Below are 13,637 nucleotides of genomic sequence, written 5' to 3' on the forward strand. Positions count from 1 at the left end.
TTTACACATTTGAAAAAATGAGGATATAACCCTACCTGTGCTCTTTACGGACACGTTTTCAGAAAAGCGAACACTTTAAAATTGGTCGCATGAAAATTAATTGAATGTAACGCTGCGTCGCTCAGCAACGGCTCGACTGGCTGAGCCGTGCGTGCTACAATATTGAACTATCTATTTCTTTCATTCCCAATCTTGCGTGGCCTTGAAAGTTATAGTATACACTATGGTTGAATTTGTCTTGACAGTCACTTTCATATCGGGTAATCAAATATGTAGCATTCCATTTAAAAATCTGAAAGTCACCTTCGGTTCACGGAAAATATCGCGAACACCAAAAGTTGACACACCGTATTATGTTGGGTATAAAAAATAGTAAAAGTTTACCTGTTTCAATTTTTTTCAAATACTTACCATTTGCGAGAACCCTATATAACAATATTAGGTATAGCCGTTTGGCCGCTGCTAGTACCGTACGGCTTAGCCAGTCCAGCCGGCATTGGGCGACGCAGCATCACATTCAATTAAATTTCATGCGACAAATTTTTATGTGTCCGCGTTTGTAAAAACGTGTCCGTAAAGTAGAGGTATACCCTCATTCTTTTCAAATGTGAAAATAATGCCCTGTTAGTATAAGATTGAGTTTGTTTAAAACAATTGCAGCATAAATGGTCTAAAATTTGTTTTTTTCTTAAGTGACATAATTTTTATTAGGTACTCTTACTTCCCCAGTGTGAGCACCCAAAAGCTCATTCTTATCTGTCTCTTAGTTCAACAGTTATAATTTAATGAAAGAAAGTCAATTTCCACAATTTTTAAAATTTTGAAAAATCCTTTGAAATACTACACATATCCAAGTTTCACAAAAATCCCAAATGTTGTCCGAATAGTGTCCGAATTCGCGTGGAATGACCCAGGATTGAAATGCGAAAAGTATTCTTTTCACACGCGGTCAAGTGCACGCGTGCCTGTATACTCACACAGCCGCGTATCGCAACGCAGACATGTCTGCTTGTGGCTGCCTTCGCTTGCCAGTAGCGGAGACGGTTGTGCAAATGTGTGCGTGTGAAAAGAAAACGGGCCAAATGTGCATTTCCTTCGGTTTGCGTAGCGAGGGAATCACGTTGTCTAAGAGGAACATTTGTATCACGTTACGTCCCTTTTTGTATCATCAAGGTATATGGTGTTCACTATAGAATGGTGTTCACAGTAATGCAATAATAATAATAATAATAATTTCATAAATAAAGCATATTTTATATTTTAGAGATTTTACTGCACATCTTCTTTTACTATGCTTGCTTTTCTTTTCTGCTGTATGTTTTTCTTATTTCTATGTATGTACCACGTGTTACTGATTATTGACTCTTTACGTGCAGGCAACGATTGAAGAACGTAGCGTGCCTCACGGTAAATCAGGGTGCCGTGGCAGCAGCAGGTACCTCGTACGAAACACTTCCAAATACATCTGCTGCGGATAATTTTCCTACGGACAGAATATACGAAGAAGACGCAGGAAATTTTGAAGATGTCCCAATTATCGAAGAAATTATAGAAGAAGTATATTTCGATACTGACAAAGAAGAAATTGTGGAAGAAGTATATTTCGATACGGACGAAGAAGAAATTATAGAAGAAGTAAATTTCGACAAAGACGAAGAAGTACTGAAATCGGTGCCGGAAGATAATGAGCTGCCAGTTAGCGATGAGATACCTTCTGTAACAGACATCAACGAAGAAACGAATGAAGATGTTGGAAGTAATGCCGATTACTGGGTGGTGGAGAATGCAGAATCAGAACAGCCGAAAAACCCAGTTTTAGAAGGAATAGACTTCGTTGATTTTCCGCGTGATTTCGAACAAATAAAAAATCTTGAAAAACATTCGAATACTGGCTGTGGTATCAAACATTTTGAAATAGTTAGATGTCAACGGAATGGATTAGAAAATGTGTATTATGTAGAGTGCAAAATGTGCAAATACACAGAGCGCATATCCTGTCTTCGGAAGAGTGATACCACTATGGATATTAACCGCGCCGCTGTTGCCACAACAATGATGGCGGACAGTGGATCTAGAGACGCGGTAGTGTCTCGACGCCAAGTACATGTTCGACACCCTGTATATGGCGACTGTCGCTACCGCTATCATTTACTCGTCGTCGGGCTATTCCAACCTAACCTGAAACTTATTTCATTAATATCTCATCACGCCTGCAATATTTCCTAAATTTAATGGTATTTTCTGATGTAAACCACATATAAGCTTTTGAATAAGACCAAATTAAAAAAAATCGGTCCACGCATGACAGACATATCGTAATATCATGTCATGTATCTGTCAGAACCGGTCAGATTTTTCTCATGATTCTGATTCTTCTTCTCCAGTCAAATTTTTCGTCAACATAATACGTATACGCGTTACACACACACCTTCAGCCAAAAAAAAACCAACACATGTTTCGTTCGTAAATTGCTATCTCCACTATGCAATCTACTCCAAATTTTGACAGCTTACCGTCAAGTTATAACCAAGTTATAAATGTGTTTTTACAAATATGTATGGTTGTACCAGTGAATTGCAACCAAAATGCAGTCTCAAACACAAGGTAAGTTGCCGAAATTAGAAATGCGACACGTTTGAATTTCCTTCACAATTGACAGAAGCAGTTCAGTATCACGAACGAATAACGGATATTCAAGAAGCGCCTGATTATATATAGGAAGAAATTGAATAGAATATGTTGAATACTGTAGAACAAGAAGAAAATGACCAATACAATCACCCATTAGAGTGTGTCCCCGTTGAAACTGTTGGTGCCATAAAAGATTTTAAAGACGCAGGAAACAAATTTGACTGTGGTGATCTTCAAGAAATGATTTCGGAATTGCACCATGAACAGAAGCGGATATTTGATAAAGTTACTAAGTCCTTGACGTCTAACGATAACATTCTCAGGCTTTATGTGAGTGGAGAAGGTGGCACTGTATTTTGAATAAAATATTTATTCGTATTAAAATATTTATTTGTATAAAAATATATCTGCTTAATATTATTTAATACATTTTTTTCTTTGTATAACTAGCCATTGTGATAATTGGTGCCATAGTTGTATATGATTAGTTTTGTAAAGATATTATTTTTGGACAATGTTTTTAAATGGGATTCTTTTTGATAGGATTAAAATGTCCGCGTTATGAATAATGGAATGTATGATTAATATGTACTTGCAGCTGATTTTGATTTCACATCTTTTTTTTATATTGTAATTATTATTACCTTCTACTTTTTGTGATACTCTTTTTTGTCCTCGACTTTTTCATGTACTTGGCGTAATTTTTTTGTGGAGATTTCACACATATTGTAGTGTTTATAATGGATATTCTTTTGTTTAAATATATTGTATTGTCATCCAAACTACGCATGCCTGCAAAGCTTCAAGACTATCGGATTGGTGGAATTGGTTTAAATTTTTTTTTAGATATGAAACCAAACATACAAGAAGCAAACAGAGGATCGAAGCTGAATAAAATCATTTAATTAATATAATACTATGTCACAATAATTTTTTTTCTGACACAGATCACACTTTATCATCCTCTGCTTCGATTATATGAAAATATGTAAAATCCACATTTTAGTTACAACATAATGTAGAACTTATATAGAAAAAGAGTGGCCCTTTGCTATAGTAAGTGTAGAAACTACAAAATGAATCCAAAGGAGGTGAGAGCATATGGCAGAAAGTCTTGTTGCATTCAGCGAAAATGAACGAAGTGATCCAATATTTTTAACGAACCATTTATTGGTGTTGGAATACGAAAATTTAGTATGTTTATTGGTGCATGGAAATAAATATTGTTAATGGGAAACTAATTAAATTAATGAATAGCGTGGAAACTACTGTGGATTTTAAACTATTACGAATATCTTTCACAAAAGATTGAAAACTATCAAGGGAGATGCGTTTCAGCGTACTTTCTTCACTAATGTGACTTGCTCTACATTGCAAGCAGTCCACCATATAATCTATTTTCTTAATAATTCTTAATGCTATGTCTTTTGACAAATTTTGTCGATTTACCTTATTTGACAAATTTCCAGAAACTTGTGCGAAACAAGATGCTTCTCTGTTGAACCTTCTCCGGACGGCTTCCAAGTCTGCAACTCTACATAAGAAATCTATTAAAACAGTTTTGGCGACTTACCTTGTTAATTGAGACAATAATTCAGTCTCCTATGTAGAGTAAAAAACTCGTGACATTTCAAATTTGGACAACTTACCTTATTTGACATTTGACAGGTTATGATGGATTGACACTTGGTATATACATAGGTATATATGTACAATGACTGACGACGATCCCTGCCGAATGGTCCCAAGAGTCGACGAATTGACGAAAGAGGCATGTGTTAGTCTTTCTTTTGGCTGAAGGTGTAAGTGTAACGCGTATATAGTGCCTCTCCGAGCTATAGTAACTTAGGTGTGAATTCCCTCAGCGGGTTCTTAACCGACACCCTGCTGGGTACTGGCCGCTAAACGTGCCCCTCTACCACCTCTTGCAGGACTGTATTTAGAGAAGACCAGGACAAAACCGGGCTCCTAACAGGAAATAAAACAGAAATTGAAGATACGGTTTATCATTATTAAAAGACATCAATTAAGTTTTGCTACTAGCTATTAAAAATTGTCTCGTATTAAATCCAAATACATTTTAGTAAGGTATATGTACTGTATTAGAACAGTAGTGGAGAATTTATGAATCAATATAATAATTATGTAGGAATTAATTAAAATTTACCATTTAATATTTTCTTATACGATACGTTAAACTTCTTCTCCTCCTTGCTCTTCTTCGTCTTCTCCTTCTTCTTCTTCTTCTTCAGTATCATCGTCACTATTTATTATAAAATTTGTAAAATTGTACTACAAATTTCGTTGAACATATTCGTCTTCAATTCTTATAACTTTATTAATGGCTCTTTTCCAATGCACTGCTTCAATATTGTTCACTTTTTGCTGTATCAGTTCTATAACTCTGTTGTCGAATTTTGGAAATTTATTGTGCCGCCTAACATTTTTTTTTAGTTTTCCCCATATTATTTCAATTGGGTTGAATATACAAAAGTATGGCGGCAGCCTCAAAACGGTGTGTCCATATGCCTTTGCAATTTCATCTATTACATATGTTTTATTAAATGTTTTTGTTTTCAAAATTTCTAGTAATTCCTTTTTTGTGTACGTTTCTTCGTAGTATAAGTCATGTGTATGTAGAAAGTTTTGTATTTCCAACTTTGTGCTGCTAGTGTTAGGGATTTTTTCATAAATTCGGGAATGATATGGTGCATTGTCTATTATAATCGCACTACTTGGTTTTAAATTTGGAATTAGTTGTTTCTCAAACCACTTTTCAAAAACCGCGGAGTCCATGTTCTTATGGTAATCTATGTTACAATTTTCAATATTTTGCCACACAGTTTCAGGGCACCATGCACCCACCCATCTTCACTTCCACAGTGCAAAATTACCAATCGCTGCCTTTTATTTGGTGGCATACGGACAACACATTTTTCACTATTACCCGACCACCCTTTTTTTGCCGTGTCGTGGGTATCATACCACGTCTCGTCAAGGTAATAAATTGTTTTACCGCCATTCCAGTATGATTTTATGACATCTAAATAGTACAGCCTCCATCTGACAATTCATTCACTTTCCATGATTGACACGCGTTTATCAATAACTTGGAATTTGAATCCCATTTTTTTCAGGTACATTCTTAAAATTTTTTCAGATGGTATATATCCTAAAGTTATGTCACATAGCAACTTTTAATGATACCAATTTTCCAGCATCTGAGCGTATTTTTCTTGCCTGTATTCCGTTTTTAATTATTTTGTGTAGTTTCGAATACGAAACACCTGTCAGTGCCGCCATTTTTTTTAATGCTTTGGTTTCCTCTAGATTGTCTAGACGTCTTATATTTTTATATACATTTAAACAAATTTTTAGATCATCGTCTGTCAGGTGTAACCTCTTCTTCCCTTGATCCTCTTCCTCGCTATCGCTGTTGTTATCGCTATCGCTATCGATGTCGCTATCGCTATTATTTATTGTTTTTAGCTCTTCGTTAACACCTTGAAAATTCATACTTGATGATGTTATTTCCCACGGTCGCAACATATTAGGGTAATTCCGGGGGACGCGGTCGGGCTGGAGAGTTGGTCGAAACAGTTGATTTCTACAGAATTAATTGCACATTTATTGCACCTTAACACATTTTTACATATACACAGATGTAGACTCTGAATATAGCAACACAGTTCAAAAACTTCACAAACACACAATCACACACTAAGAAAAATGTTAGTATTCGAGTCGATAAATACACGAATACTGGTGACTGCGTTTGCTCTGTCCGAGAGTTTTGCTTTGACTAAAAATGCCGATTTTTGGTCCTGCAAAAACGGCAAGAAAAACACAGATGTCCATTTTACAACTCTTACCTGGGTTAGGTATGCTTACAACCGGAGACGTGTTATAAACTGAGATTTGTGAATACCTACTACAAGCTATACCCATTCCGAGAGTTCGGTATTCGAACACTCTGACTGCCACGGTGAAACCTAAAAAATGACTTCAAGATATGCAGTGATTTTAATTTAAAATAAGTTATTAATATAAAATAATTAATATTACTACTGTTTTAATGCAGTACATATACCTTACTAAAATGTATTTGGATTTAATATGAGACAATTTTTAATAGCCAGTAACAAAGCTTAATTGATGTCTTTTAATAATGATACACCGTATCTTCAATTTCTGTTTTATTTTCTGTTAGGGTCCCGGTTTTGTCCTGGTCTTCTCTAAATAGAGTCCTGCAAGAGGTACTAGAGGGGCACGTTTAGCGGCCAATACCCAGCAGGGTGTCGGTTAAGACCCCGCTGAGGGACTTCACACCTAAGTCACTATAGCTCGGAGAGGCACTATACGTATTATGTTGACGAAAATTTGGCTTGAAGAATCAGAGTCAGAAGAAAAATCAGCGTTTCCGACTGATCCATGAGACGATATTACGATATCTCTGTTATGCGTGGACCGATTTTATTGAATTTAGTCTTGATCGAAAGCTTATATGCGGTTTACATGAGAAAAATGCCTGTAAATTTAGAAAATATTGCAGGCGTGATGAGATATTAATGATATAAGTTTCAGGTTAGGTTGGAGCCGTGCGACGAGTAAATGATAGCGGTAGCGACAGTCATATACAGGGTGTGTTTCATGTACTTGGCGTTCGTGACGCTACATGTGCGTTAGGGCTCTCAACCGGTGGGTCAAAATTGTCTCAGCACAGGATACGGAGGGTTAATCTTTGCTTCCTATCTAAATTTTTTTTCTCCTAAACGTCTCTTTAAGTCAGGTTGTAGAGCAACAGTTATGCTGAACCTCGCCTATTCACCATTATTGTTACATTTGTAATTGTAATGGTGCAATAAAGACATTTAAGAATAATAGCAATAGCAATAGCAATAGCAATAGCAATAGCAATAGCAATAGTAATAATAATTTCGTCCCACGAACATCCTTGATTTGTACATCGAGGACAACCTTCTGAAACCTTACTCTTATGTTATCAGCCTCGCACCTGATTTACAAAACTTTAAAATCCCACTGCAGCGTTTTAGTTGAACTTATCAGTTCCAATCCGATACAAGTTCCATTTCAGTACATTACTAATTCAACACCAAGTCAGGCTGTAGCAGTGCATGTATGCAGTACTAGTCGCACTGCTCAGTAGTTCCTATTCCACCTGAGGTTCGATTGAACGCGAACCTTCATGCGATTTTTGTTGATATGCACTAACAATGTTGTATCTTTTATAATTAGTGGAATAATCGTTTTGTTAAATGAACAGGTTCCTGGCAACTGTAATGCAATGATAGTTACGAAAAATCCATTATTATGGTTATTTACGGCCTTAGCATGATTATTCCATTGTCACGAAAAAAGTTGTGTAGGGCCGGAGGGACAAGAAATCATCCGTATGATTCATTGCATCAAAATTCTGTCATGTACCTTTTGTTACGTTAACATCGGCCGTATGAATGTGGGCGAACGATGCTGAAGACGAAGACGAGAAAGAGGCAACGCACAGCTCCAGACTATAGACACCGAGGTAAGAGTAGGAGAGACCGAATCTAAGATTATTTCGGGATTGGCAGGAGATAAACCGGGACAACGTCCATCTAACGAAGCAAAGCGAAATGAACGGAGCCTTGAGGCTTGACTCATCCACTGCCGTCTTTGAGTTGGCTCGGTCGCATAATTACACACAATAATACGTAATATCGAACGTGATTTCCCCCACGTTCCTTAAAAAAAAATATCGTTCTTTCAGCCGCCGCCTTGTTTATTTGTTCTAACCACAAACCTTCGAAAACCGTTAATTACATACCACATTCAATTTTCAGTTACTTAGTGTTTACTCAATCAAATGCACTGTAATTTATACAAAATGTGAGCAAATTACAGTTTTTTTATTCGATTAAGTATAAAGGACGTTAAATCGGATGTGAACTGTAATAGGAATTTAACTTGGCAATGTATTAGTAATGAACTGCAACTAAACTCATATCGGATTGTTCTGAGTTTTAGGTCGGTATACATAGTCGCTACTTATTCTTAAAGAAATGCTTAAGCATGCGGCATCCTTTACTAACCTAGTAGCTAGTAAAGGATGCCGAATGCTTAAGCATTTGCTTAAGAATAAGTAGCGACTATGAATACCGGCCTTAGTCTTATAAAGCAGGAGTGAAGTTGTGAATCAGGATCAGTAACAGAGAAGCTAGGACAACGTAGGAGCCTTACGTCACGGGATTCAGGGAACTGAATGCTTCACTATGTTTAACTAAATATTTAACTGTATCAATGGAGTCGGTATATTACAGCATGTCTTCAATTAGATAGGAAACAACGTATAATAAACCGCGAGACATCTTATTAGATAAATACAAAATAATATGTATGGTCATATTTGTAATTCTTTCATTAAAAAGATTTTGGGATGTTTATAAAAAATATTGAGTGACTACTACCCCCAAATAATTTATAAATCGACAATAATGCTTGGAAGTTGGACATGCTATTGTAACCAAGTACAGAGGAGGACATACTATACTGAATGATATTATATAAAAATGAATGAAAGGAATAATACTGGAAATAATCTCACTTCAATATTATATTTATTTTTAAAGTAACAGGAATAAACAAGTAATTCGCGGTAGATATAGGAAGACTTTAAAATTTTTTTATTTATTGTCACATTTTTCCAAGACTATTTTCATCCTCTGGCATGGACACACAACATTTGTGCACTCAGCAGAATAAATTCAGGGACATACAATAAACAAAAATATAATTTTTTATGAATTTATAAAAAAGATAAAAATGTAATTTTTATGCAGCATAAACAGTCAAGCACTATTTCTTGCATATAAAAACTCAAATTTCATAAAAAGTAGACATACAATATGTGTGCACTAAGCCATCCCAATATTTCTGAGTACCTTTTTTATATTATTTGTTAATAGCCAACGGTTATATGGAACGGAACATTAAAGGAATTGAAGCATCATAAAATAGTAAGAAACCCCGTAAACATTGTGTTTCATAATTATTCCAGGTCAGAATTCGTTCATGAAATCCGCTACTGAAAATGCGCAGGCTGGATGCGCGTGATTATTATGTGGTTGGCTCCTCGAAGTGACAGAAAATATAACCTAAGTATATGGTATATGACAACAAATTTCGTTCTTTTACGAAACATTTGTGAACTTTTTATCATCCTTTCAAAATATTATTATTACGTCACAACAGTATCTTTAGGAAATCGGGTATAGCAATTAGGTTATATTTTCTGTCACTTCGAGGAGCCGACCACATAATAATCACGCGCATCCAGTCTGCGCATTTTCACTAGCCCAATTCAACATTCAATACAATTTTGTATATATAATGTTTGTTGATAACTGCTTTCTGCAGAGGACGTGTAATAAGTGTATTTCATGTTCTGTTTCGGTGCTTTGCTAGTAAAAAAATGTCTAACCTAACAAATTTCATTTTCTGGGGACATTCCCTCATCTATTTTCCCTTTTCACTTCCCAAATAGCACAAAACCGTTTTAAATACGTTTTAAAAACGTCCAGGTCGGACGTTCAGGATGTTTTGAAAACATCCAGAAAAGGTCCTAAAAACATCCATTTTCAGAAACCAGAACGTTTTCAAAACGTTTTCTGGACGTTTTTAAAACGTTTTCAGGACGGTTTGTACAACGTTTTTAAAACGTTTTCAGGACGGTTTGTACAACGTTTTTAAAACGTTTTCAGGACGGTTTGTAGGACGTTCTTAAAACGTTTTCATTACGTTTCCTGGACGTTTTTAAAATGTTTTTAGGACGTTCGACGGTGCTGATTCGATTTAATAAAAATTTAAGCAAGTAAATGGTTTTCAAAATGAGATCAAACTCGATAACAATTTATTTAATTTATTTAATTCAGAAATAATGATAAATATATGCACTTACAATAGATACAAGAACATGTTATATGCTATTTTACAGGCTGTGAAATTTATAGAAAAAAATGACAATTCCCAGTTTGCCATTCTCACTGACTCTATGTCTGCTATTGACGCAATCACAGACTCCAGCAAAAGTGACCACATTACCCAAGAACTGCAAGAGACCCTCTATATTCTTAAAAATCGGGGCAAAGAGATTATTTTAATTTGGATACCATCTCATGTGGGTATTGAAGGAAACGAAAAGGCTGATTCCCTAGCCAAGTCAGCATGCTCACTACCAGTGCCTGACATCCCTATCTCTGTGCATTACAATGATCTCAAAACCCCGATTCGTATCGCAGTCCAGGCCCTCTGGGATGAAGAATGGAAAACGGGCAAAACCACCAAACTGCACCTGATTAGGAAGGATATCCCTGAAAGAAACGGAATCTGCTTAGAAAACCGGAAAGACCAAGTGACACTCACTCGGTTGAGAATCGGTCACACTCACTTGACCCACCCCCACCTCATTACCCAGAATGAACCGACAGAATGTGATGTCTGCAAAGTACGTGTCACCATGCAGCACATACTGGTCGAATGTGTCAAGTACTCAGCAAATCGAAACCAACATAAAATTGGCACCGACCTCAAACAGATGCTCACCGATCCGGATACCTTCAACAATGTGCTCAACTTCCTTGAAGACATTGGAATCCGACAACTGATTTAGCGTCTGTGCTTACCAATACCTGAGATGTCTGAGCCCCAGGAACATTTTTCTTTTTTTTTCCTTTCTATTCTACTCCCTTTTCTTTTCACTAATTCGCACGATGACTAATTGATCTTATGCACCCAATGTAGTCGTTAATGACCATAGAAGTAGATGCGACTTTAAACGCTCAATTAATAAAAAATAAATAAAAGAACATGTTAGTACGAGGTCGAATATACAGAACATTGAATTTTACAGTAATCAATATTGGAAACAGTAAAATGAGGGTGAAAGTTACATATTAAAACCGTTGCTACGTTTAATTTATGGAAATCTTCTTTCCCTTTTCTGCCGAGGCCAACTAAATAGCAATACAACGTCCATTGGGCATAAACGACGTTAACCTAAAATTTAAAAATTATTCAAACCCTAACCTAGAACTACATACCATTGACCGCAAATACTGAAACACATATACAAAAACTATACAAAAACGTTATGAAAGCTGTATAAAAACTGTATGAAAACAATGTAAAAACGGTATAAAACCGGTTTGCAAACATTCGGTCAGAAACATTTAAACAAATGCTTCTGTGTTTTTGGTTTTCCATTGTTTCTTTCAACAAATGTTCATAAATATTTATATGTACCAGTGTGTATATTTATGTATATATGTATGTAGATTTAATTAGGCTTTACCTGTACGATCTATCCATATTTGGTGGATCCTTGGTTTCCTTCCACTAATGTATCCTAATCTATCGACATTTCTCAAATGGCACACAGCCTCTTTTGAACGCCTGTTTCGGACATAACCAGAGCGTACTCTGGATGTTTTGAAAACTTTTGCAAAATACGTTTTTAAAATGTCTTCTGGACGTTTCCTGGACGTTTTCTGGACGTTCCTAAAGCGTACAGGAAACGTTTTAAAAACGTACAAAAAGCGTCCAGGAAACGTTTTAAAACCGTCCATTTTCACAAATCAAGCCATGGACGTTCAGACATAAAATGTACGTTTTCAAAACGTCCTGTGCTATCTGGGTTAAAATTCCTTACTGCTAACGTAGAATATTGTAGCATAAGCACATTTCAAGTAATTAAGGGGGTAGACACGTCACGTGACCTGGCCGATTCGGCAGGTCGGTATTACAGCAGGTTTTTTGTGCACAGAAATGGTAATACCCATAGACACGCGGCTGCCTGTGCACGCGAGAGGGAGCTGTTTGCTATTTCCATATTTTATTTTGAATGTGGAAAGAAATTGTCAGCTGTTGCGTTGAACTTGTAAAACTTTAAACAGAAAGTCTGCTGGTACTGCAAACGTAGAAAATTCATTGTACATTTACTTGAAATGTGCTTATGCTAGAATATTCTACGATGGCAGTAAGGAATTATAAGTGAAAAGGAAACATACACGAGGGCATGTCCCCAGAAAATGAAGTTTGTTAGGATAGACATTTTTTAATTAGCAAAATACTGAAACAGAACATGAAATACACATCCTATGCAGAAAGCAGTTATGAACAAACATATATAAAATTGTGTTTGACGTTGAATCCAACGCGTGATTATTATGTGGTCCCTCCTCGAAGTGACAGGAAATATAACCTATGTATATGCTATATGACAATAAATGTTTAGCAGCTATTTCGTTCTATTACGCTACTTTTGTGAACTTTTCATCATCCTTTCGAAACATTATCATTACGCCACAACAGTATCTTTAGGAAATCGGGTAAAGCATATAGGTTATATTTTCTGTGTACAGAAACTATGCTCCACCAGCTGACAGAAAATCTGCTGCAGCACCTTTTCTCTAGCCCGATCGGCGTCATGGAAGGGGTACCTCTTCCACCCTGCATTTGTGGTAGTTGCAACAATATTCCTCAGCCCAGTGTACATATGTACACCCTGGTTTGATCTGCAAAAATAAATAAATTTAATAAAAATAATTTTTGTGTTTATACCACTTGAATGTAAAAACTGATACTCACACTTACTGAAGAAACCATTATTATTGTGTCCTATTTCTCATAAATATTTTCTTGGGATGGCACTGACCCCTTTCGATGCCACTTAGTTGTCATCCCTGATAACCAGATCGGGCGGCAGGATCTGCCGGCAGCTGCGGCGCAGCCTACGTCCGCATCCAGCTACGGTTCTGCCGGCAGGGTCTGCTTGTCAGGGTCTGCCGGCAGATCGACGGCAGATCGACGGCAGGTCCTGCCGGCAGATCGACGGCAGATCGACGGCAGATCGACGGCAGGTCCTGCTGCTCGCCTGACACATCCAACAGCGCCATCTGAAGGCCACAATTGCCAAAGAATTTCCTACGCGTGACGTCACATGGACTTATTT

The 13,637-nt window shown here is 36.6% G+C and overlaps 1 protein-coding gene across 1 annotated transcript in view; it reads left to right on the top strand.

The window, feature by feature from the left end:
* LOC143370500 (uncharacterized) overlaps nt 1–3,856 on the top strand; it is a 38,903-nt gene extending 35,047 nt beyond the window's left edge. Inside the window, exons 2-3 of the mRNA XM_076815743.1 lie at nt 1,377–2,605; nt 2,661–3,856. Of these exons, the coding sequence (XP_076671858.1) occupies nt 1,377–2,226 (850 nt within the window). The 3' untranslated portion in view covers nt 2,227–2,605; nt 2,661–3,856. The remainder of the gene's footprint in view (nt 1–1,376; nt 2,606–2,660) is intronic.
* Nucleotides 3,857–13,637: the final 9,781 nt, after the last annotated feature.

This window comes from Andrena cerasifolii, chromosome 6 (genome assembly GCF_050908995.1).
Source record: "Andrena cerasifolii isolate SP2316 chromosome 6, iyAndCera1_principal, whole genome shotgun sequence".
NCBI classification, from domain to species: domain Eukaryota; kingdom Metazoa; phylum Arthropoda; class Insecta; order Hymenoptera; family Andrenidae; genus Andrena; species Andrena cerasifolii.